The sequence below is a fragment of the Somniosus microcephalus genome, chromosome 9 (assembly GCF_052327205.1).
Source record: "Somniosus microcephalus isolate GS21.2 chromosome 9, FLI_Smic_1.0, whole genome shotgun sequence".
Classification (NCBI taxonomy): Eukaryota; Metazoa; Chordata; class Chondrichthyes; order Squaliformes; family Somniosidae; genus Somniosus; species Somniosus microcephalus.
In genome coordinates this window covers 153501076-153526342 of record NC_140995.1, presented here as the reverse complement: position 1 = coordinate 153526342, position 25267 = coordinate 153501076, and the positions used below count along the sequence as shown (strand labels likewise).

General features: G+C 41.8%; 1 protein-coding gene and 1 non-coding gene across 4 annotated transcripts in view; both read left to right on the top strand.

Annotated features, from left to right (window-relative positions):
- LOC147112788 (transcription regulator protein BACH2-like) overlaps window positions 1-23956 on the top strand; it is a 372148-nt gene extending 348192 nt beyond the window's left edge. For all 3 annotated transcript variants that reach the window (XM_085997405.1, XM_085997407.1, XM_085997406.1), the window contains 2 exons: window positions 7342-7548; window positions 11313-23956. In XM_085997405.1, the coding sequence (XP_085853531.1) occupies window positions 7342-7548; window positions 11313-11798 (693 nt within the window). In that variant the 3' untranslated portion in view covers window positions 11799-23956. The remainder of the gene's footprint in view (window positions 1-7341; window positions 7549-11312) is intronic.
- Window positions 16168-16278, top strand: LOC147112789 (U6 spliceosomal RNA). Its single transcript, XR_015079670.1, has one exon. It is a non-coding gene; the product is annotated as a U6 spliceosomal RNA (small nuclear RNA).
- Window positions 23957-25267: the final 1311 nt, after the last annotated feature.

Below are 25267 nucleotides of genomic sequence, written 5' to 3'. Positions count from 1 at the left end.
TCCAAATAACACTGGGTCCCTGGAATCCCTTGCAGGACCTGATCCATCGCCCTTTGCCAGATAGCCGGAGCCGAGGCTACTCCAAACACCAGCCGGTTGTATTGATAGAGACCTTTATGGGTGTTGATCGTAAGGTAATGTTTCGAAGCTTCTTCTACCTCCATTTGCAAGTACGCCTGGGCTAGATCAATTTTTGTGAAGCGTTTACCACCAGATAGCGAGGCGAAAATATCCTCAATTCGTGGAAGCGGATATTGCACCGTGTGAAGGACTGGGTTCACTGTCACCTTAAAATCCCCACAGATGCGGACCTTCTTTGGTTCCCCAGGCGTATTACTCAACGACCTCTTCATTACAGGAACGATGGGTGTAGCCCACTCGCTCCAGTCCACTTTGGACAGTACTCCTGAACGTTCCAACCCTTCCAGCTCTGCTTCAACCGCTGGTCTGATCGCATAAGGCACTGGTCTGGCCTTCAGAAACTTTGGGCTTGCATTATCCTCTATTTTAATTGTTGCTGTTATTCCTTTTAGTGTTCCTAGTCCCTCCTGGAACACTTCTTTTGCGTCAGTTAGCATTTTTGACAGTCGTCCAGGTGTGACGTCGTCATCCTTTTTGGCCTCCACCTTCAGTGCCTGTATGGAATGCCAATCTAAATGTATCTTCCGGATCCATTCACATCCTAGCAGTGGTGGTCCTCCAGTTGGCAATACATATATATCCATTTTAGGTATTTCCTGACCTTTATATGTCACTTTCACCCTTATTTTTCCTTTGGGGTAGACTTTTTGCCCCGTATACGTCTTCAAGACAATCTCTGTAGCTTTCAAGGGTACGTGTAAAAATAGCCGCTTGTAGTCTCTTTGATTTATGACTGTTAGAGCTGACCCTGTGTCCAATTCCATTTCCACTTGGACTCTGTCTATCTTGAGTGTAACCCAGATAGTCTGGTGATCCTCCATTTCGGTTACATTATGTAGTTTCAGACAACCCAGCTCCTTGCTTCCGGAGTCTGTGTCACTTTTCTGTTCGTCTGAACCACTGTCCATCACCTGGTGTACCTTTTTGTACTTCTCCTGTGGAGATTTCTTATTGTTGGTTTTCTTCCCAGACCTGCAGACTCTTGCTATGTGTCCTGCTTTCCCACACTGTCTGCACACTTGGTCCTTGAACCAACAATCTTTCTGGTCATGTGTTGTTCTGCCGCAGCGATAGCACTTCCCTGTTCCATATGTCATTTCATTGGTGCCATATTCTTGCGGTCTCCATTGTATCTCTGCAGCGCCCCTTGTGGCTGCTTCGTGTGATACTGCCATACTGAAAGCTTTGTCCAGCATAAGGTCCTTTTCTGATAGAAGCCGTTTCTGGGTTCCTTCACTTTGTAGCCCACACACAAACTTGTCCCTTAACGTGTCTGCTAGTCCTGCTCCAAACTGGCAGTATTTCGATAGCTTGCGCAGTTCCGTTAGGTACTCAGCATTGCTTTCGTCTTTGTGTTGGTTCCTTTTATGGAACTTAAATCGTTCTGCTATCAGCAGCGGTGTGGGGTTTAAGTGGTCCTGTAGGATTTCTACTATGCTTTCAAAATTCTTGTTTACCGGCTTCTCTGGGGTTATTAGATTTCGCAGTAACCCATAAGTTTTTGCACCCATGGAATTTAACAGAACCAGTGCTTTATTAGCATCTGGCACTTCATTCGCCCTGCAGTACACCTCAATACGTTCCACATATGTCGCCCAATCTTCGACTTCATTGCCGAAGGTAGAGATACTGCCACTCTTCGGCATCCTTGGTTGTGCGTTAACTATCACCAATGGCGCCTCCCGCACTTCCCCTTCTTCTCCGCTGGCACAAAATGGCATCTCCCGCGCTTTCCTTCCTTCCCGCGCTCGCCCGTCTTCTCCGCTGCGGCTTCACAAAATGGTGTCTCCCACGCTCTTCCTTCTTCTCCACGGCTCAATGGCGCCTCCCGTGCTCTCCCTGCTTCTCCGCGGCTCAATGGCGTCTCCCGCGCTCTCCCTGCTTCTCCGCGGCTCAATGGCGTCTCCCCTTGCTTCGCCCCGCGGACCCTGATCAGCCCGTGATCCCTGGCTGTGCTCTGCGCGTTCTTCTCTTGATATTTGTCGACGCCGCTCAGTCTAGAACCCGGCTGTTTCTTACTCTCTCTCTCTCCGGTTTTGCAGTATTTTTCCTCGACGCCGCTCGGTGATCAACCCCCGGCTGCGCCCTGCTCTCTTCACCCTTTTTCTTACCCCGTCGACGCTGCACGGCTCTCTCTCTCTGCCGTCGGTCGGCTCCAGCCGCCGCTGCTCGGGAAGGGTCTGCTCTGGACCTGTCGTCGGTCTCTTACTGCTCGTTGTGGCTGGGGAACCAAGCCCGGCTCTCCACAGCCTCCCCAGTGAAGTTGGATCTCTGCCTGACTGCTGGGCGGTTGCTCGCGGTCGACGCCCGTGTTCCTGGACTCGACTTTTTTTGTTTTTTTTTGTTTAATGTTGCAGGTAGATTCGCATCAACACTCGTCGCCACTGTTAGATCCGTGGTTCAATGGATAAATAATTACACGGATGCTGTACATAAACAAATAACAGGTCTTTACTGGAGGAGGGCAATCTCTAGACTGGAGTACAGAGGCATGCGCACAGCTTATATACCGGTGTGGTTACTGCCGGTACTACAGTATACAGGAGCTGTAAAAAGTAGTTCTGACTTAAAGCACATACACTACACTGGTGTCATGTATCGCAACGCATCTTTCCTTCTGTCCTATTGTTTAATTCTTGGTGGTGCCCTGCCTGCACATGGTGGTCTTGGCACTTCCCTTGGGTTTCTCAATGAAGTTGCTCTGCCTCTTCCAGAGGGAGCAGCTACTGTTTCATTGTGCTCATTTACGCCATACATTCTGACTATTTATTTTAATAGTGGCCCGGATTTTCCGAGGCCTATGACCGCGTGCACGCCCGTAGGGGCTTCGCAAGTTTCGGGTTTACACACCTCCGGGAAATGGACATCCGCTGGCGGAGAGTTGGGCTATTTGCCCAAATCTTGCCCAGCGAATGTCCATGAAACTCTTACGCCTGGTAAAAGCAGGCATAAGGCAGCCTTTTACCAGCGTAAGGGCGAAAATAAATAGTAAAATAAATTTAAAAAAAAATAATTTTGACATTCAAAAACCTGTAAAATAAGTTTGTGTTCTTTTTGGCCCCTTGAAAAATGTTTACATTTTTTTTCAAAAAATAAAATTTTTGGTTGAAATGTTTAATTAAATTGTATTTTAATTAATTTTAAACTTTTTTTATTTCAGTGCTGTAAAAATGTATTTTTTGGGTGATTCCTATTAAGCTTATGGGGATTCCGTACGTAAATGGAATCGTCATAAGCATAATGAGAATCCCCTTTGTGATTGGTTGGGCCGTGGACCGTGATCCCAGGGGCGCTTGTGAACCGGCTGCGCTCCTGGGATATGTGGGCCTTTACTCAGGCGTATGCCATGAGGCCCGGGAGCGCAAGTCTCCGTGGATCCAGGACCATCAGGTAGGTGCGTCGTTTTATTGTGGTTCGGAGGCACCCGCCCAATAATCTGACTTAATACAATTAAATAGGAAAATTTACCACAATTTGAGAAGCAGAAAAGTAAAGTTGGTTGGAGCTGAGGAATTTCTCAGCAGTATAGACTGAGGAGCTGGGAGCAATCACTGGCAGGAGGGTGCAATTACAGTGGCAAGTTTACATGGCAGTTTTCATTATAGGTTTGACCGTAGCAATTTATAATGAGAAAAGTTGACAACGAACTGTAAGGTTTTTTCGGACCACACGCACGTGTAGATAAAGATTTGTGGAATGTTCTACTGTGACAACTCAACTTGCCCTAGATCCAAATTGCCTTGCGACATGATTAGCCTAACAATCAACATTATTGAGAACTGACCAGTTTGGTTAAGGAATTGAGGCTTGGGGAGGGAGAGAGAGAGAGAAATAGAGAGTGAGTAGTTGTTTGTAAAGCTGGCTGCCAGAGTAATGTATACTTGCTTAAAAAAAGAATGCTCAGGTAGCTGAAGTTTGTAATCATGTTGCCGCCAAAACCTATCTGCCACCTGTTCTGTCAGAAGCTACTGCCTGTTGCTAAGTTCATTCTCAGGTCCAACTGCTTCTCCAATTGCTTGCCCAGCCATTTTCTCCATATACCACCTCGTGATTGTCACCTTGTAATTATACATTAAAAGCTTGGCCAGCAAGTAGCAGCCCATTGATGCATCAAAGATGTACAACATTTCATAGTTGGTTGTGACGGATCGATGCTATCATTGGCGGTTCACGGGTCTATACAAACACAGCAGAGTCTTGGAGCAAATCTTCCCATTTGGTTCAGAGTATTTTGCAAAGATTTGCGATCTGAAATTTGTTCAGCTGATTTTTGTCAGTCTTTAGGATTGTCAGTGCTAAGTCACACTCAAGGTTAGTGATAACTGTGTATGGAGCTATAGTTGATGCATGTAACCACTCAGGGTGCACAGAAAAATTGCATAAATAAATCTGATTTTGAAATGGCAAAGCTAACTATTGTTGACTGTAGTTGGGACTGGTCGCACTTATCAGGGCCATGGCAAGAAGTTTCTTATTTCAATTGTGTATTTAAATGGATTTAACGACTTGTAAAGTATTCCTGTCAAGGAGATTGCATGTTCATGGTTCAGCAACCAGCAAAAGGGAAGGATTACATGTAGCACTCTAAGTACCAAAACAATCAAGGCCAAGTCACTAAGTATCAAATATTATTACTTAATGTATTGACTGAGGATTGTTACTCCAGTGAGGAGTTGATTTGTGTGTTGGTGATGTAACCCAAACGTTTTACAGGTCAGAAGGTACAACATATGGAATATGTAACTGAGGTATGCTGGTATCCTGCATAGTGTTTACGAATGGCCCAATTTTGAATAGGTAGACAATAACTGGGTCAGCACTGTGGCATTAATCTAGCAGATGCCTTACTTGCTGTACTACTGGATTCACCCTACCATGAGATTCTGTCATTTGCTAGATTTATTGAGAGTTTCACCACAAGTATAATTAGCCACTGATTGCCACACAAAGTCACTGGATTTGCACTTTCACCCACAATTCTCGGTATTAATGTCCTTCATGTTCTATTTTTAGCACAACCTTTAACAATCTTTCATAAATTCCTGTCTGTGCTATTTTAATACATTTGTTAACTCATTTAAAATAAATAGATTAATAAATGTGCAAAAATATTTGTGAACATGCTGATTGGTGAACTTAAAATCGTGCACAGAGGGAATTAAACCAATATGAGTTCTAGATATCACCAGAACCATTAGGAGGTGGAGGAGGGTGCACTGAGCAGCAGGAAGCAACTTCTTCACAAAGAGCAAAGGAAAATTGGAGGGTGATTTGTCTTGGGCAGCAGCTCTGGGCACCTCCTATTTACAGGTTTGCAAACTGCATTAGAGGCCCTGAACAATGTGCATTGTACGGTTTAATAATAAGCATTGGAGGAGAAAGAAAGTAAACAGACACCATAGATTAAGAATGACTCACTTAGGGTGTTGGCAAGTTAGAATTTAATAGATTTAAAAAAGTAAAACTCACTCTATAAATAAAGAGCAAAAGAAACTTAACCTATATGGTTGAAAATGTATATATTTATTGTAACAAGAATTTATTGTATGTTTATTGAAGAAGTACCAATTAAGAAAAAGGTATTTATAAAAAAGCAAGATTCACTTATTCATAAGATAAACCTGTTTAGCTATGCTGCGAGTGCAGGTCCAGTGACTTAAGTTGTTGAAACAAATGCTTTAAGTTAAATGATGCGATGCCATTTTAATGGCCCAGAATTTGCTGGGGAAGGGCATGAGTTGGATTTTTTTTTCCACACCCTCCAGCTCCAATTATTTTTTTTGTGCTACAAATTGCTGGATGTGCGATTTGATAACGAGGGCAACTTGGTGAACAACGGGACAATGGTCTATTTGCTTAAATAATTAAATTTAAGGATAAAGAAGCAGTGAACAATGGAGAAGAAAATAGGGCCAATTAGAGTCAAATTAAACACAGAAAGAGAAATAAAGAGAGGGAAATAAAGATTGGATTAAAAGAAATAAAATAGAGACAGAAAGGAAAAGTAAGAAAAACATTTAAAATTTAAAAAACCTCCAAGAACAATTTACTACTTGCAGGAGTGACACTCCACACTTTCAATTGTTCCCTTCCTGAGTCTCCAAAGTTAAGTGGCATGTCAGGACTATAAATCATCACATTAGCAGGGTCCTGATGCCGCAAAATGGCAGCCCTAACTTTCTGTGGCAAATTTAATTCCTATTTACGGTGCAAATCCAGCAGATTTCTTGACTCTCGTGGGGAGGTTGTCGGCGAGCTCCCATTTTTACGTGACTTAATGGCGGAGCGACGCAAAATTGTTCAGCAATTTGTGGCAATTCGCAACTCACGCCGTACCTCTTCCTCACCACAAATTGGTGGGTTTTCTTAACGCACTAATAACAGTGTGCGCCTTAAACTCGCCATTATTTTTCCAGCAAATCCTGGGCCAGTATCTTCCGTAAACCATTATATTTTTAAAACCGTTAAGCTATAATCAAATTGTGCTAATTATGTAGAAATTTTTGAAGGTGCATTATTCTGCTGCGCTGTAGCTTTAGAATGTTGATGGTGTGTGTGCTTTACATGGTAGATGCACAATTTCATCGTAGCTTAATAATGGAGCTTTCCCAAATAACTCTCTTCATCATGAACTACCATTTTCCAGTTGCTGCTGTCTGAGTCAGTGAAAGTGCTTTGTCGTGCGTTGATAACGCAGTATGTAAGAAGGTGAGCGGTGCTGAAAGGATGAAAGTGCTTAACTGCCCTATTGTTGTTGTTCTAGTCCAGGATTTATGATGACTCATTCTGTTAGTGCCACCTGCAGGTTGAAGACTGTGTTGCAAAAACAATTGGGCTCTGGCTTCAAATACACTGCAGATGATTCCAGAGATGTGTCATCTCTGTTAAATATCAAGCATCCAGTATAACATTGTTACTGTACTTTGCTGTGAAGTACATTGCTGGTTCATACATCTTGTAATAATTGTGACCGACATTGTGTTTTATGTTACTTTACAAATCATTCAGATTTTCTGTACAGCGATAACCCACATTTATGGGACGTAAACCATCACATTCCCTTGTGTTCTGTTGCAGTGATCATTCCACACATATGGTTTTTTTTCAATTAAAACTTATTTGAATTGGAAGCCTGCTAATAATACGGGTAGAATTCTCCTGCTCCTCTGTACCTGATAACCAATTCACTTCCTCTTGTAGGTCAAACTGCCCTTTCCAATAGATCAAATCACAGATCTTCCAAGGAATGATTTCCAAATGATGGTTAAGATGCACAAGTTAACCTCCGAGCAGCTAGAGTTTATTCATGATGTCCGCCGGCGCAGTAAGAATCGGATTGCAGCACAGCGCTGCAGGAAGAGAAAACTGGATTGCATTCAGAACTTGGAATGTGAAATTCAAAAGTTGGTGAGTAGACTGCAAACCTTCCATCTATTTATAATCAAAGTTTTGAGAGTGTCTGTTCACTGCCAGCCTCACACTCGGTTACTGAAGTAAAACAATCTTTTTTTTTTAAAAGTTACTTCCTATTGATTTCTCTGATCTTGGGAAGGAGCCAGAGATTTTCATCTAGTTACCAATCTACAGAGAAATAATTGACTTTGAATTGACATAAGGATGTCCTTAAGAAGAATTAAGCTTTAATTAACCTCAGGACCCATTTATAACAATTAGACCATGTGGCCTTAAAAGGACACAGATTCACCTTAATAATAATTTATTGTGTGTTATGTTGTATAATGCTCCTGTCCTTCTAAAACAGTGCATCCATCAACTTACAATGATCAACTGTTACATTATTAGACTGTTTACCTTAGTTATTTTCCATGGGCTCAATGCCGAAGACAATGCTTTCCTCCTTATAAACCGAGGTGAGCTACTGGATAGATCATGTGCTCAAACAGGATTTCCTTGGCTATGGAAAGTGGTAGAATAAACCTTGTTTGAGGCCATGGCTCAAGCTATAAACTATGGAATAGATTTATTAACAATATATAAATACCTTTCACATGGTGCATGTCCGTCGTACCTCAAAGTCACACACTTGAGACCATCTCTGAGGTCTGTATTACACTTGCCCCTGATTGGCTCAGGTGCAATATTCATTAGATAATAGCAAATCTTAAAATAATCTTTTTTTAAAAGGCATAAAGAGCGAGAGAAAGCCAGTCATTTCCTGCTGGTTTCTTCCAATCTTGATAAACTGGCCTCTCCCCAAGAAGAGGAGTCATCAATTTACAAGCCACTGCCAATCTAAAGAGACTCCACAGCAGCAGAATTAGCCTCGAATTGATCTCTGGATGTGCACAGAGTGAAAAGTGGCCTTAAAGGAACAGGCACGTTAAGCATAGCTCCACCTTAGCAGCAAACCATCACAACCAGACTACTCGCGAACAATGCCATAATGTCATCGGGAATGGTAGCATAGTGGTTATGTTACTGGACTAGTAATCCAGAGGCCTGGACAAATGACCCAGAGACGTGAGTTCAGATCCCACTACGGCAATTAAATTAATCTAGAATAAAAAGCCAGTATCAGTAATGGTGACCATGAAACTACCGGATTGTCGTAAAAACCCATCTGTCCTTTAGGGAAGGAAATCTGCCGTCTGGCCTATACGCGACTCCAGACCCACAGCAATGTGGTTGACTCTTAACTCTGAAATGGCCTAGCAAGCCACTCAGTTGTACCAAACTGCTACAACAAAGTTAGCTTTGGGATTACTTTCACCCCACGGACTGCAGCGGTTCAAGAAAGTGGCTCACCACCTTCTAAAGAGCAATTAGGGATGGGCCTTGCCAGCAACACCCACATCCCGTGAATGAATAAATAAAAAAGAAAAATGTTGAACAAAATGTTAAAACATTCAACCTGTTCTTGCCTTTCATACTGTTGGCTGGTTTAGTTTCCAACAACTAGTGCCATTAATCAGCTTGCGGGTGCACTGCCAGTGCCAGTGCTGATGGATTGGGGCTAGCACATTGTTTGCAACAGAGATTGGCATTGCTGAGATTGCTATTTTCATCTCTCTGACATCAGCAACACGAGGGAGATGTTTGCATCATGCAATCACAGAAAGGGGAGGGAGGGAGAGTCTTGGGCAGGGGAGGATGCGATTTTCCTTGTGGGGCCCGGAGGAGAACTCCTGTTCCTCCTCCTGATCCCACAAAGGAAAGTTTTACATTTCCCTGAAGGGCCATTTCTGTCTTCAAACCAGCTCCAGACCTGCTTCTGCTGAGCGGGAAAATTGCAGCGGCTTCCCTGCTTAGGCCCCGGTTAAAATGCCATCAGTGTCCTATTGACATCATAGGACCCCGATTTTCATAAGTATTTGAGGCTCCGACCTGCTTTAGGCAGGTGCCTCATCCATTTGCAAAATCCTGTGGGTTAATTTTGGAAATGGTTGGGACATGAGCAGGTAAGTAACCTGCTCGTTTTTAACTGCCCACCCACCGGATTTCTGCCAGATGGGTAGAGTTAAAATTGACCCCAAGGTGGTTGTTGTGAACCATAGTTTGTGTTCCGTTCCATCACATTAAAGCAACTGCCTCAATAAATTGAATGGCAGATTTTTTTTAAAATCCAGTTTCATATTAACCAGTATACATATATAAAAACAAACTTCTGTGCTGAATGGGTTGATATTGGCAATAGTTATATTTTATTATGAGTGGCAATCAGTGTAGTAGTCAGGCATAACTCTAAATTTGCGAACAAATACCACGTTAAAATGTACTTACTGACCAGATACCTCTGATGCTAACCTGGTGATGTAGGTCTACAATGCAGCCTCAACTAATGTTACAAACACATTAGTCCCACTGAATGAGTTTCACTGAGAAGCATAACGAGATGCAGTAGCTCATCCTGGCACTTATTACAGAGAGGCATTGAAGCCAACAGTGGACAAATACCTGACCTAGATCTGTCACAATTGTGAACAACCTAGAAATGTGAAGGCAGCAAAAATAGGGATTGTAAAGATGTTATAAGAATATCATTAAAATATGCAATGATCACTCCAGGGTTTGGCAACAGCAAGTGCAAGACATAGCCAGACCACCTGAGTGCTTCAGGCACTTGCTGAGTTGGCAGGCTATTTCCCCTTCTTAGCACCCTGTTGTGCCTCTAGATCCTAACTTTTCTATTCAATATACCCTTTTATTATAACGCTGTTCAATCCTCTCACAGTTGCAGTGAAGAAATATTCAGGAACATTTTTAGAAGGTTCAGCTATCCAAGTTCCTTGAACTCTGAAACCAGCCCACTGCCTATAATGGCGAAATACCAGTTTATTGCCTTTTATGTTTAGTTTTTTCCTCCAGTTTTCTCTCGCCAAGTTGCTGACTACTGCTGGGTGTGGTTCCACAGGCACCCTATAGCGCTCTCTCTTATCCAAGTGACCATTCTTCATATGTGACCTAGTTAGTGAGCACCAACAGGCTATTTGACCATGGAAGATATTACAACTAAGCAATCTTGCCTAAGCTAAGCCGTTTTGTCCGGGTCTACTGTCCACAGGCATTTGCTTTCAGCAAGTGTCCTTGGACAGCAATCGAGGGTGGGAACTCTGGCTGACTTTTCTCCCGTCTTTAGCTCGGAGACACCAACCCCAAATGCAGTGATCCTACTAATATCCTGCTGAGGCAAATTACCTCACCACAAACCATGAATCAAACCTCAGGCCTTCTGGATCAGTGTGGCTCACTGCCACATCAGATGATGCATTTAGCCAAAGGACTATTAGAGGATTCCTGTACACCGGTTTTGGAGTACAAAGGAGGTGCCGATAGCTCAGTTCCCAAAATTATTCCCCCTCTCTTTCTCTCTCTGCTGCAAGAACAGGAATTCTTAGGTATACTAGAGATATTAAAAGATGGGGGGACAAAACTTGCCAAAAACATTAAAACCACCCCTCACTGACTCCACCTGCATGGATTATAACAAGTAATATGGATCTTGATTTATCAGTCCCTCAATATGTAAGACACCAAACCAGTGTGTTTACCTTAGATCTTTGCTTCAGATTCTTGTTTTCAGGTAACATTTTGTGATACATTACGAGATATTGTGCCGCAGTAGTATGTACCTCTTTAAAGAGAACTTAAGAGCACGAGTACTGTTAAGAGCCTACATAACATAACCTGTTATTTTTCTGTATTTCTGGCAGCTGTGTGAAAAAGAAAAGTTACTGACAGAAAGGAACCAGCTGAATGCTTGTATGGGAGAACTGTGGGATAATTTCTCATGCCTTTGCCAAGAAGTGTGTGGGGATGTCCCGTTAAGCCCAGAGCAGATACAGTCATTGCACAAGTTTTGTCCAGTCTTTAGGCCAATGGATGAGCCTGCAGCTACAGGCAGCACCGCCTCGCCCCCTGCTGGATTAGAACAGAAGTTCTTGAAGACACAGTGCGTTGGAGATGGTATGCAATGCTGCTCGGAGCAAGGAGGATCCCATCATCAAGACCAGTGGTCACCTAGCCACAATGCAGAAGTCTGCACGTCAGGAAATTTACAGGGGCTACTCGACCAAGGAACATGTTCGGAAAGGAGGCCCTCACTCGAACAATGCAGTCAAACTGTGACGGTAGATTTCTGCCAGGAAATGACTGATAAATGTACAACTGATGAACAGCCGAGGAAAGATTGCACCTAGTGACTGTTTAGTTCTTCCCCCCCCCCTCCCACCTTTTTTTTTGTTTTCCTTAAAGTAAGCAGGAGGTTCACTTGATCAGGATGCAGGCAACATTCATCTGTTGATGTTTTTCTCTTCGATGCACACTACAACAGTCTTAAACTGCAGCAATACTCTGTCCAGGTATTACTCCTCAGAACAGCCGAGGTTTATCCTCACAATGGTGCTATACCTTGCTTGTGCAGGGAACTTGACAGTGATGACGCTGTTATTTTATTATGATTATTAATTATTGTTATTAGGATTTTGGCCTTCATTCTCAAAAGGGAATGGGTCAGGCAGCATCTCATTTTACCTTGAAGGACCCAATAAATAGCTCAGTAGTCTTTCAGCAAGCTTGGTGGCCCATGTCACACACCAACTCAGGAAATCTTCTGAATGTTCAACATAACTCAGTTCACATTAAAGATGGTTGTTCATCGATAATACTGTAAACCTACTCCTGCATCCTCTGTTTTAATCATTAGAATACTGGGACTCTGCGTCTGGATTGTACAAAGAATCTGGTTACAACATTCCCATTTTGCCTTCTGCAGAATCTGACCGAAACTTTAAAGAATTTAGACAGTTAGGTTTTCACACTTGAGCAATATCACCTTCTTTGTACTTCTTTGTAAGAAAAAGAAAGAATTATTTGATGTAAATTAAATTTATAAGACATCTCTGGCACTGCTTTGAAGGTGCCTTTTGAGCAGGGAAGATTTGTCATTATTGCTGATGTAGAACAGTGATGGTCAAAACTGCCACTTGCACTGTGTCTGTCATTGGGTCTTTTGCTTTACTACCTGGTGCATTTCACACAAAAAAAGAGAAGGTATTCAGAGAGATGTCGTCAGACTATGTACCTTCCCTACCCAACCAAACACTGAGAGCTAATACTTGCTGCAGCAGCTGCCATGATCGAGAGTAGTGTAGAATGACCAATACCAACTTTTGTAAATTGGGCTCTTGGTATTTTGTATTCACAAACATTTCCATTTTTAACTCTAATTTTAAACCCAGATTATCATCATGTCTAAAGAAACTTCTGCTCGTAGACCAGGTTTAACACTGAAGTGGATGGTTATGAATGCATGGGCCACTGAATCTAAAATACTATATGTAAAAACTTTTGAAAAGAGTTATAATTTTTTTTAATTTTATTTATTTGTATTTTTTTTTACATACTTTTCAAATTAGTATTTTTTTTTGTTGCTTTTTGTAATGATACCTAGAAACAAGCTTTTTTACTAAGAGGGAAAACAGCAACCTGCTCCTAGGTCCTGCCATTGCTGCTCTGTCACCAAGTGTGCATGAGTGACACACCCCAAATCTCCCTTCAAATTCTCCCTCCCTCCCTCTATTAAGGCGAGTCACTTCCCCAGTCATTTGAGCTATGATTGGCTACGCACAGTGTGGGGAATCTCCAGTACAAACCTGTTAACTACCATCCTATGGCACAGTAATCTGTCACAGCTCTTGTTACATTTACAGCTCTTGTTGTACTTGAAGATGATAACTCAAGGGACCAGGTGACACTTTTGTCTTGAACTCTACACTTTCATCTTTGCTATTTGGGTTAATCAAATCCATTGAAAACAGATTACACATTAATTAGCCCTGATTCAGCTGATTCATTTCATTTTTGAGTGCTTTAAGTGCCAGAAATTAGCGGAAATTAAATTATTCCATCCTACATTATAACAGTGAATATACTTCAAAAGTATTTCATTGGCTGTAACGCGCTTTGGGACTTCCTGAGGTCATGAAAAGCACTATATAAATGCAAGTTTTTTTTATAGTATCAAAAGGTAAGCGTTCCTCTGAAGCTGTGAACAAAGTGGTACAGGGAGTTAGAGGAGAGACTGGTGCCATCACTACAAAGTGGTAAACCATTCCGTTTCCCAGCTGTCTCACCCCTAATTTAATGAGCACATAGTGGGGGGAAAAAAGGCAAACCATTCCTCCCAACTGGCCTCGTTTGTAAGAGCATCGTGTTGGCTTGAATTGATGATGTACTATTGGAGTGCAGTGCAAACAACCTTTTCCTGCTACTGAGGCTGTCCAAGTACAAAGTCTGAAGTAGCTGAGGCGCAGAACACCGGCCATTTAAAGCTGGGAGGGGAAAACATTAGAAATCAATTCGACTGATATAAAAAAAGTGACACTTCCTTAATGGTTAAATTTGTAAATAAATATGTGGAACTTAATTTGCATTGTGTGTTCAGACAGGGCTGATTCTAAGAGGTTGTACCCAGTAACTGCCCTTACTGTTTCGTCCATAAACCATAGTGGTTGCAGCTGTTACAATATAATTCCAAACATATTTAGAAAAATCTAAGCACTGTGTTTAAATTTTCTTTTAAATATTCATAAAAAAAGATCTGGTTCTCTTGAAAGTAAGCAAATATCCCTTTATCCTGACACATGTTTGCAAGTGTCAGTTTTCACCTTATTGTAAATTTTATTTGAACACATAACTTTTGTTTTCTGATGCAGCTAGGTATGTTTGGCAGTCACTATTGCTGGACGACACTTCCAGTTTCCAAAAAAAGGAAATGTGAACTATAACAATCTATGGTCAAGCGCGTGCATTTCAAACCACTGCTCAAACAGCATTTTTATACTTCAGGAAAGTCAAGCTTAGTATCCATAATTTAGCAGTAAACAGTTTGCATATTTGCTTAATTGATTATATAATCTGTATTTTTTGTTGCTATTCTGAACCCTGTTATGAACAAAACTGTTATCAGGTGATTAACGGGAAACATTATTTATCTCCCGAGTGTTCTTGTATTACACAGTACCCAGACAACCTCATTTCATTTAATTATATACAGGAAACTTTGGTTTATCCGGAGGTTAACTGTCCGGAATGCTCGAGCCACCGGCAAAATTCAGGAGTCGGTTCAGTAAGTTTTTTTTCTTTTTGTTGCTTTTTTTTCACTAGTCAGGCTCTGCAAGGTCTAGTTAAAGCTGTTGCTTAGCTACAGAGACGCTTGCAAGCTACAGCCAACTGTTTAGAAGCTGTTGCTAAGCAACAGGGTTTGTTGCTAGATACGGAGCTCAAAAGCTTCCATATGTTGTAACATTAGCGCTGGTTTGTCCGGCAGTTTTGATGGAACGGCAACAGCTCGGTCCCGTCGGTGCCGGATAGCACAAAGTTTCCTGTATTGTTGACAAGTTAGCTATAGAAGTCAGATTAGGTATTTCTGTTCATAATCTAAAGGTGCCTTCTTTTATTTCAAATTGATTCTGGAACAGACCAAATTTAGCCTGTGATATTTTTGCCCTCAAATTAGTTCAAAACTTTTTTTCATGCATGTAAATAATTGTAAGATTTTGGAGGCATAATATCTGCACAGTCCAGCACATTTCTTGTTCGTGAATTGTCCTTGTAAAGATCTTCAAATTTGTCTGTGTTTACACAACATCCCTGAAACAGCAGTCAATATATTGAAGTTTGTTGCTAAAAAGAGAGCAATGGGGTTTCTATCTTGGGAAATGGTGAAACTAGCTTCAGCAGGACTTGTAGCCAAATACCTAATTTTATAAATGATGTGCAGTCATCCATTTAAACAATTTGGAATTAAGTTGTATCTTTTTAAACATCTGTATTTCTACTGTCTAAAAGGTCTAGCAGACTGTGTTTTCTTTAAACGACATTGGACAATATGCATCTACATTTCATAAACTGACCAAAGTATTACAGTATAGTCATTGTTTTTGAGGATTTGCCCCACTAAAAGTGCAAGTCTCAACACGTCATGCTCCTTTTTAGAATTTTAATTTTAATTTTATTATTTGCAATTTTAGGTTCTGCCATTTTCTTAAATAAGCAGTCTCGCCACCAAAACATTAAAAAAAAAAGTAGCAAGCTTGCAATGGTTTTGTTTTGCTTTGTCCATTATGGTTGATTTTTAAATATGTGTATGTATTCGGAGGGGCTCCACCCATTGCTCGGTGAGTTTATCCGGTGAGTAGTTGCGCCATAAACTAGGAAGGTCCCAATTTCAATCCTGGTTAGCTGCTTGATCTTAACCAGGACACTGACCAGGGAACTGCAGATAACTTCGTCGCTCCTAGGTTAAGGAGAGGAAAATGGACCAAGGACCCCCACTGCTGATTGTTATCCAGCAATTCTCGTGTATCTGTATGGATGTTGGGTTAGGACAGGATCAGGCTTGGCTGTGCGTTCAAATAGCCTATCAACACTCACTGCTGAGGCTCACATATGAATAATGGCCATTTGTGGAACCATATCCGAGCAGAGAGGCAATGTCCTCCAGAGGAGAAGGGAGGGAAGGAAACAAAAATGAATGGAAATATTTTGCTAAAGCAGTGGGTGATGGTGCTCTTTACTTTGGCAACACATATATTAAAATTGGAATAATGCACAGAATAATGCGTGACCCCTGTATGCAAGCATGACATGCAAATTCATGAAATAGTCCCTTTTTTTCAACAAAACAAAACGGTCTGTGCTGATGGACATCATTGCGGACATTGGTTTGGAATGGTTACTCAGCCTGATAATGTGATTGAGCTGAAATGGCCCTAAAAGTCCAGCTTCTCATGAATATTTTGTACTTTGGGATGGTTATTTTTAAATTTAATCTCGGCACACTGGTACCAAAATTACATTAATTATTATTTTTTTATTTGTTTTTATGGGATGTGGGCGTCGCTGGCAAGGCCAGCATTTATTGCCCTTGAGAAGGTGGTGGTGAGCCGCCGCCTTGAACCGCTGCAGTCTGTGTGATGAAGGTACTCCCACAGTGCTGTTAGAGAGGGAGTTCCAGGATTTTGACCCAGCGATGATGAAGGAACGGCGATATATTTCCAAGTCAGGATGGTGTGTGACTTGGAGGGGAACTTGGAGGTGGTGGTGTTCCCATGTGCCTGCTGCCCTTGTTCTTCTAGGTGGAAGAGGTCGCGGGTTTGGGAGGTGCTGCCGAAGAAGCCTTGGCGAGTTGCTGCAGTGCATCTTGTAGATGGTACACACTGCAGCTACGGTACGCTGGTGGTGGAGTGTTAGGAGTACCTTCTGCTGTAACATTAATTACTGTTCTTAAGCTTTATTTATACTTAGTTTTCTTTTAATATCCAATTTTCTTTTTTTGCACAATTCTGGGTTTTTTTACTTCACAAACTTACCTGTTTCCCTCCCTCTGCCAAACCACTGTCTACTTTTTGAGCTTGGACCACATCACTTAAAATTGATCTTGTGATTGGTTGAGTGCCAATTATAAAGTCCAGCTTGTCAGGCAGTCAGGATGATTACTGAAGTTTAACCCAATCACATCAGTAGAACAATTCGTCAAACTTTGGATATTTGGGCAATAAATGCTGGCCTTGCCAGCGACGTCCACATCCCATAAAAACAAATACATTTTTTTTCCAGAAACTGTAGAACTTGGTAGCAGCTAAGGTAGGGGAAGTCAGCAGTACTCAGGGTGGTCAATGCATGTAAATGATGTTGGACTCATTCATGAGTTTGTATCTCTGCTAACGTTAGTTCATCTTCCTCGCAGTCAACCTCTAACCTCTCCAAGCCTATATTCCGATGATGTTATCAGCACTCATTGTTTATGTACAAACAAAAATCAATGGACATTCCAACTCACTGAAAGTCAACATACAGTGATAACTAGATGCACATAAATATATCCTCACGCGGAAGCAGCATTTAGCTGAAGTAAAAATAGGTATCGCAGTTCAGTCAGCATGTGGAGGAGAAAAAAAGTTTAACGTATTCAAACTTTTTACCTTTACCTGTCCTCTTTTCCTGTATAGTCCTATAAAATGGCCTCGCCCATTCCGACTTGATTAAGAGTCACAGCTGAAATATGAATCCATTTATTTTTTCAGATGCTGAGCAACTTGCTTTGTGCTTTGAGCATTTTCTGTTTCTATTTCCAACATTTATGCGGATAGAAATCCGTCTGTGGCGGCGGCACAGAACGGGCGGTATTGGATCGGACGCCCATTATACGCAGCGCCTAATATTCAGTTCAATTGACTGCACTGAAGCTGAACATCAGGCGCTGCCTATAACGGGCGGCTGCTCTGATATCGTCCGTTTTACGCCACAGTCCAAGGCGAATTTCTAGGCCCTGTTTTTTTTTATTTCAACACTTACTGTATGCTCTCTAGAACTGATGTGATTTACACACCAGATGGGAAATTTTAACTCCCAGTGGAAAGCCAGCAGGAAATGCGGGATGCTGGGCCAGGAGCTGCAGTAGGAGACCCTGTACATTTTACTGGCCCAGCCTCACGCTCGCAACGGGCATCACCGGCTTCTGACACAAGGTTCGGGTGTCTCGGAGGCCAGCAGTCGAGTAAGTCACTGGGGGGGGGGGGGGGGGTGAGTGGGTTCAGGAGGCTTTAATAGGTGGAGGGGGCAGCCTGGGGCGGCAGCAGCTTGAACTTTGCTCGTGTTCCTCCTGGCCCCACAAAGAAAATGTTGACACTTATGTTACAGGGGCCTCTGCTTCTTGCCCGCAAGGTTTATTCAGCGGGCACCAGCATCAGTCACCCCACTCAGTTTGCTATTAAAATCGCATCAGGGTCCTATCGAAATGATACTTTGCATACATTTATGAGGCTGCTATCTGAGTTAAATGGGCAGTTCAGCTGCCCAGAAAAAAAAAAGGGTATTAAGATAGCCGGAGGTTATGAATCGAGCGGCAATTTTAATTCCAATTCCTCCCGCTTTCAGTCAGGCAAAGGGAGTTAAAAGCCCCCATCAGATGAGTGGAAATCTGTGCAAGGTGGTAATCAGATGTTCAGAAATATCAGTACACACACAAGCACCATTTACCTGCCCAGTATTTAAATCTGGTAAATTCAAACAATAATAACTGTAATACAGGAGGGGAAAATAAAAACCTTAGGAAATCTCATTTCTACATCTTGACAAGTATTATAGCAAATGTCATTTCAGAATTAGAGGTGCTGTTTGTTGATTTTTGTTTGATAACGGTGCTGCACTGGAAAAATTCACGTGCTCTGAAGAGAACAAGGGCTAGAAATTCGTCTCTGGCAATGGCGCAAAACGGGCGGTATCGTATCGACTGCCCATTCTACGGAGCACCTGATGTTCAGTTCGATTGACTGCACTGGAACTGAACATCAGGCGCCATGTATAACGGGCAACCGCTCCGATACCGCCCGTTTAGCAGCACCGCCCGAGACAAATTTCTAGCCCTAAATGTCTACCAGGTTCACCCTGTTCACCAGGTCGGCGTATATTTTTTGCTTCAAGGCAACAGTTACATTCAATCTTTTTTTTTATCAACAAAACTAAAATACTGTCTCTACCAAGTGACTTTGCTGGATATTTTCATCCATTAAGAAGGTCCTGTTAATCTCACCAAAAGGTTTTGTAATTGTTGTTTATACAATGGCAATTCAGTGTAAATTTGTTTACTTTTTAAATAACCTTTTTCATGAGTAGGGGTGATTTCATCCCTATTTTAATGTGGTGTGATAAAATGCATTGCTAATTTAAATACCTGTATTATTTAATGTATAAAAGTACATAACTGCTGAATTTATATCTGATCATGCGTACACCTTCAGAACAGGTGAAGTGATTTAAAACCAAATCTTCAACAAAATGTGTTCTTTAGGAAGCCCCACTGTATCACAGAACAGTTTGTTCCAGAATCACATTGGAATCAAATGCACCTTCACTCTTGCCTTATGTAACATGGAATACTCTGGAGGCCATATTCATGATGGGATGGAAATAGTGCATATGGGATGGGGGTAAGACAGCCCCCGTCTCAGCAGCGTGAGATATTCTCTCGAGTGACACATATCTACCTGTATATTGCTCCGTACCTCTCATACTTGGTCAATGACTGTTATCATCAGGTGTTTTTTCTACATACTTTTTACACAAATTCTGTGTGGGATAAATTTAGTAAGTAGATTCAGTGCATCATTTCAACATTCTAGGTCTGAAGCTTGTAGTTCTGAGTTCTTTTTATCCCAGGTGACTGTGTTTTCTGCGGTGTTTTTACTGTCACTATCAGATTGCTGTAAACGCTTCCTTTTTGTTAAAGAAAAAAAATTGTTGGAATGAAGTAAAAAAAAATCACATTCGGTGTAAATACAGTATTGTGCAAAAACTGTTTTCAGGTGAACTGCTAGTGTTAAAAGATTTTGTCTAGACACCATTTCTGTTGAAATAAATGAAATATTGCATAGCATATCGGAGTTCTGAATGTGAAGTGTATTGTATTGTAATTGCCATTGGTCGTTTCATGGACCCAACCCACTATTTTCAACCAGGAGTAAATGAACCTACACTCAGTTTAAAGAAGTGCCCCAGTGTTACGCTGCCACAACTGTTCTGAGGAAATCACAGCCAGTCTTTGTTATAGCCACACTCTATAGCTTCTTGTGCATCTGATCCAGCTAAATTTACAACTGCAGTGGTCTCACAAACATTATTCAATGAAGCAGCTCATCAAGCTTAACTCCTCAATTTTCAGACTTTTCCAGTTAGTTCCAAATAACCAACTTGCTAGAAGGGATTCAGGAAAAATCAGATCTTCCTTGCCATTTGTCACTAAAGGCATATGCTTTTAAGGGTAGGGAATTAATCTGGAAACCATGGAACCCAATATACCTTGTACACATAACCAGTAAATTGACACAGTTGACACAATATAGTTCTTCAGTTTTAAAACTGATAATCAAAAAAGGCAGTGGTACAATATTTTAAGCAGGGGGATACAAAAAGCATCCCTGTTGTACAAAGACACCGTTTATTGGAAAGCTAAACTTACAGCTCAGCATATTGAAGACAGGTGTAGTGATTAAGTGGAGTTCATTGTATGTTTTCCACCAAAACATTATAGGCAAGATATTCATGGTATGGGAGACACCCAAAAAATGTTCTCTTCATGATAGAGGATTGGGGTGCTTCTATTCCAGGTTATCGAATGCCTGAGCACTGTGCCTATCAATAGCTTAAAGAACCTCAGCTACATAGATAGGCTTAAGCATCTTGCTCTATTTACTTTACAGCAACATAGAGTTAAAGGTGACCTGATAGAGGTCTATAAAATAATTAAAGGGCTGGATAGCATGCCTATTGATAGATTATTCCAGTTTAGCAGAATGGGGAGGACAAAGGGACATGAGTTTAAACTATATAAGGGTAGGAATTGAGGCAGTTCTTTTCCCAGAGAGCAGTGAGGCTCTGGAATACGTTGCTGGCTGGTGGGGTGGGTGCTGACACTGTATGTCTTCAAGAGGGAGCTGGGACAGCGATCGCATCATAAAAAGGTAAGTGGCTTTATAGATCATATACTTGGTCCATGTGATCTGGACTGGTTTTGATCGCCTGAGTTGATCGGAGAGGAAGTTTCCAGAGTATTCCCCCCCCCCACCCCGAGTTTTTCCCAGGCTTTTCGCTTCCCCAGGAGATTGCATGACAACGCGGAGAAGGGAAGTGTTTAGTGGTGATGCTCCAACCATCATGAGGTGAGGGGCAGGCTTGATGGACCAGCTGGTCTTTTCCTGCACATCAATTTCATATGTTCATATATCCACTCCCTCCACCACTGCAGCACTGTGGCTGCAGTATGTATGATTTACAGAAATGCACTGCAGAAACTTACTAAGATTATCAACAGCCTCTCCCTCCCCTGTGATCTGTATCACCGAGAAGAACAAAAGCAGCAACATGGGAACACCATCAGCTCCAAGTCCCCTCTAAGTCCAACACCATCCTGACTTGGACATATATTACAGTTCCTTCATCATCACAGGCTCAATATCCTGGAATTCCCTACCTAACACCATTGCTGGGATCACCATCACCAATTTTTTTTTTAAACCTCTTTTAGTCCTTCAGGACAGCCAAACCACTTCACCGCCAATTAATTTATTTTTGAAGAATAGTCTCTGTTAGATAGGTATACAATCCAGCCAAAGTGCACACAGCAAATTTCCACAAACGTAAAATGAACGAATAATGAAATAAATTGTTTTTGGAAGTGTTGGGTCAGGAAAGAATGTTGACCAGAACACCAGGAGAACTCCACATGGCAGACTGGTCAGAACAGTAAAAGCCCACGGGATCCAAGGAAAAGGGGCAAGTAGGATCCAAAATTGGCTAAGTGGCAGGAAGCAAAGGGTAATGGTCAACCGGTGTTTTTGTGACTGCAAGGCTGTTTCCAGTGGGGTTCCGCACGACTCAGTACTAGGTGCCTTGCTTTTTGTGGTATATAATCAATGATTTCAACTTCAATGTAGGGGGCATGATTAAGAAGTTTGCAGATGATACAAAAATTGGCCGTTTGGTTGATAATGAGGAAGAAAGCTATATACTGCAGGAAGATATCAATGGACTAGTCAGGTGGGCAGAAAAGTGGCAAATGGAATTCAATCCGGAGAAGTGTGAGGTAATGCATTTGGGGAGGGCAAACAAGACAAGGGAATACACAATAAATGGTAGGATACTGAGAAGCGTAGAGGAGCAGAGGGACCTTGGAGTGCATGTCCACAGATCCCTGAAAGGCAGCAGGAAGAAGGCATACGGGATACTTTCCTTTATTAGTCGAGGCATAGAATATAAGGGCAGGGAGGTTATGCTTGAACTGTATAAAACGCTAGTTAGGCCGCAGCTAGAGTACTGCGTACAGTTCTGGTCACCATATTACAGGAAGGATGAGATTGCACTCGAGAGGGTACAGAGGAGATTTACGAGGATGTTGCCAGGACTGGAGAATTTTAGCTGAGGAAAAATTGGATAGGCTGGATTGTTTTCTTTGGAACATAGGAGGCTGAGGGGAGATTTAATTGAGGTGTATAAAATTATGAGGGGTCTCGATAGAGTGGATAGGAAGGTCCTATTTCCCTTAGCAGAGAGGTCAATAACCAGGGGGCATAGATTTAAAGTAATTGGTAGAAGGATTAAAGGGGATTTAAGGAGAACTTTTTTCACCCATATGGTGGTGGGAGTCTGGAACTCACTTCCTGAAAGGGTGGTAGAGGCAGAAACCCTCTTTGCATTTAAAAAGTACTTGGATATGCACTTGTAGTGCCGTAATCTGCAAGGCTATGAACTAAGAGCTGGAAAGTGGAATTAGGCTGGATAGCTCTTTTTCGGCCGGCACAGACACGATTTCTATGATTCTAACTCCCTGGTCATCGAATTGTGCCATGGGATCTTTTACATCCATCTGAGCGAGCAGGCGGGACCTCGCTTTAATGTTTCATCTGAAAGACGGCACCTCCGACAATGCAACGTAACCTCAATACTGCACAGCCTAGATCATGTGCTCAAGCACTGAAGTGGGGTTTGAACCCAAAACCTTCCGATTTAGAGACAACTGACTCAAAAAGGAAAGAATAAGAGGAAGTGTGAGAGAAAATTTGTTTGAAAAAAAAACTGAAAGGGCCATTAAAATGCTTTCTACAGATTATAATCAAGAAATGATTACTAATCTACTATTCTAAAACCGGGTGAGACATATAACGGGTGGCCGATGCCATGCTGCCTGTTTTGCACTACTGCCCAAGATGAATTTCTACTCCTGCCATTCTGGCAAGATTTACACCAGTTCCTAACCATTTAGAACTGACCTATGCTAGTACATGAGCTTTGACCCTCTCAGCCTTTCCCTGCCCATGTCTGCTGGACAGCTGAGTGTGGCGATTACAATAACTGTCACCGTGTAAGAAGGAAGATTACTAATTTTAGGTTTCCTACCAAATGTGCTTTAACCCTTTATGACTCTAGGCCATATAATAATCATGTTCACCCAAGTTAAAATTGAGGATATTTGATATTGCATTTTGTAACATCTGCACCTTTTCTACCTAAGCAAACTGACTTGTATTTAGAGTAACAGTCGGTAATTATTAATCATTTCTTGATTATTTTTAGTTCATGTGAGAAAATGTGCTTCTTGATTTCACTCCTAAATGGCTTAGCACTGACTTTAATTTACTCCATTCAATTGTGCTTGGTTTCAAATGTTAAAATTATTGTCATTTTTTGTATTTTCTATTTGAAATCAGTACAATGACTGATTTGTCAGTAAATATAATTGTGTTTGTCTGTAAAACAGCCAATAAAGTAGCTGGTAATCCTGAGCCAACCTGAAAATGCATTTAATTCTTTACTTATTAAATATCTTTACATTTTCTGTTCAATTTTAATGCAGACTTATAATGCAAAATCCTTTACAATGTTCTTTGAATGTGTTAACACTTTTTAAAAGTTTTCTGTGGATGGGTTTAGAACCAGTCCTGCAATCCCCAATGGGTTCATGTTTTGTGGTGTGTGCTGCAGCCACACTAACAATAATTATTGTAAACTGAGTGACGGGTTTCATTTCAACACATTTCAGACCACATTGTTTTTGGCAATTATCTAGTAAGAAAATATGTGACTGAAATTGAAGCGCACGAGGTTACAACAGTATGGTGTTTGTTTATAAACTTGTTTTCCTTTTTTGGTCTGTGAGCTATTTCTGTCAAGTCATTTTCAGTATCATTTGCATGTCATGCCATCTGCCTGACCTCTGTATTAACCAAAACTCATAGTTTTTGCATTAAAAAGGAAGCAGGAGGTTGCCTATTTTAACAGGTGCTCCTTGAGTCATAGACCATGTCAAGTGACTGGGTTTAATGATGACGTACTTGTTCAAAGCTGCATGCTGGAGCCAGAGTGGCTGGAATGAGGTCCTTGCTCATAATACTCCATGCTCTAAGTTCTCAGTCTGAGGTGTGAAGCACTGAGTGAACATCAGGAACTTCCTCATAGACAGAATGAAAGTTGAACAGACAGTCACCTGGTTTCAGAGCCAAATTGGCAGAGTGTGTGACATAGGGAAACCCAAGAAAAGGGACAGTTAAGAAATACCTTCTAAGATAAAAGAATAGGGAGTCTCATTCTCAAAATAAAAACTCAAGTAGCTGACCTCTTGCTTTTCTGATATAGGAGTAAAATAGAATAGCTTGACGTTCAGCTATTGTATTTTTAAAGGTTACATTTTTTTCATTTCACACTTATCACATAACCTCAGCACCTTGGAAAAGTTGGACACCACTCCTTGTCAAGTGGAATCATTTATACGTACTTGTAAATTGCATTGTGGTAAATACAAACAGGTTGAAACTCGTTTCAGCCCGTTTTCTGGCCTGAAACAGGCTGGGAGCGGGCCATAAGTCAAAGACCCAAGATTGACCCAAAATTGGGCCTCGGGCCTCATCAGCATATTACCAATTCCATGAGGGCGAAGGGCCGATTGCAGCCATCAGGTAGGTCCTGCGAGGTGGGGGAAGGAGACAATCAGGATGGAGGGGGTCGAGTGAGGGCGAGCAATGGTCTTCGGGACTGCTGCGCAGCTGGGAGGAGCAGGAGCTCTCCTCCCAGCTCCACATTCAGGTAAGTATTTTTTAAACTTACCTTTTTTAGG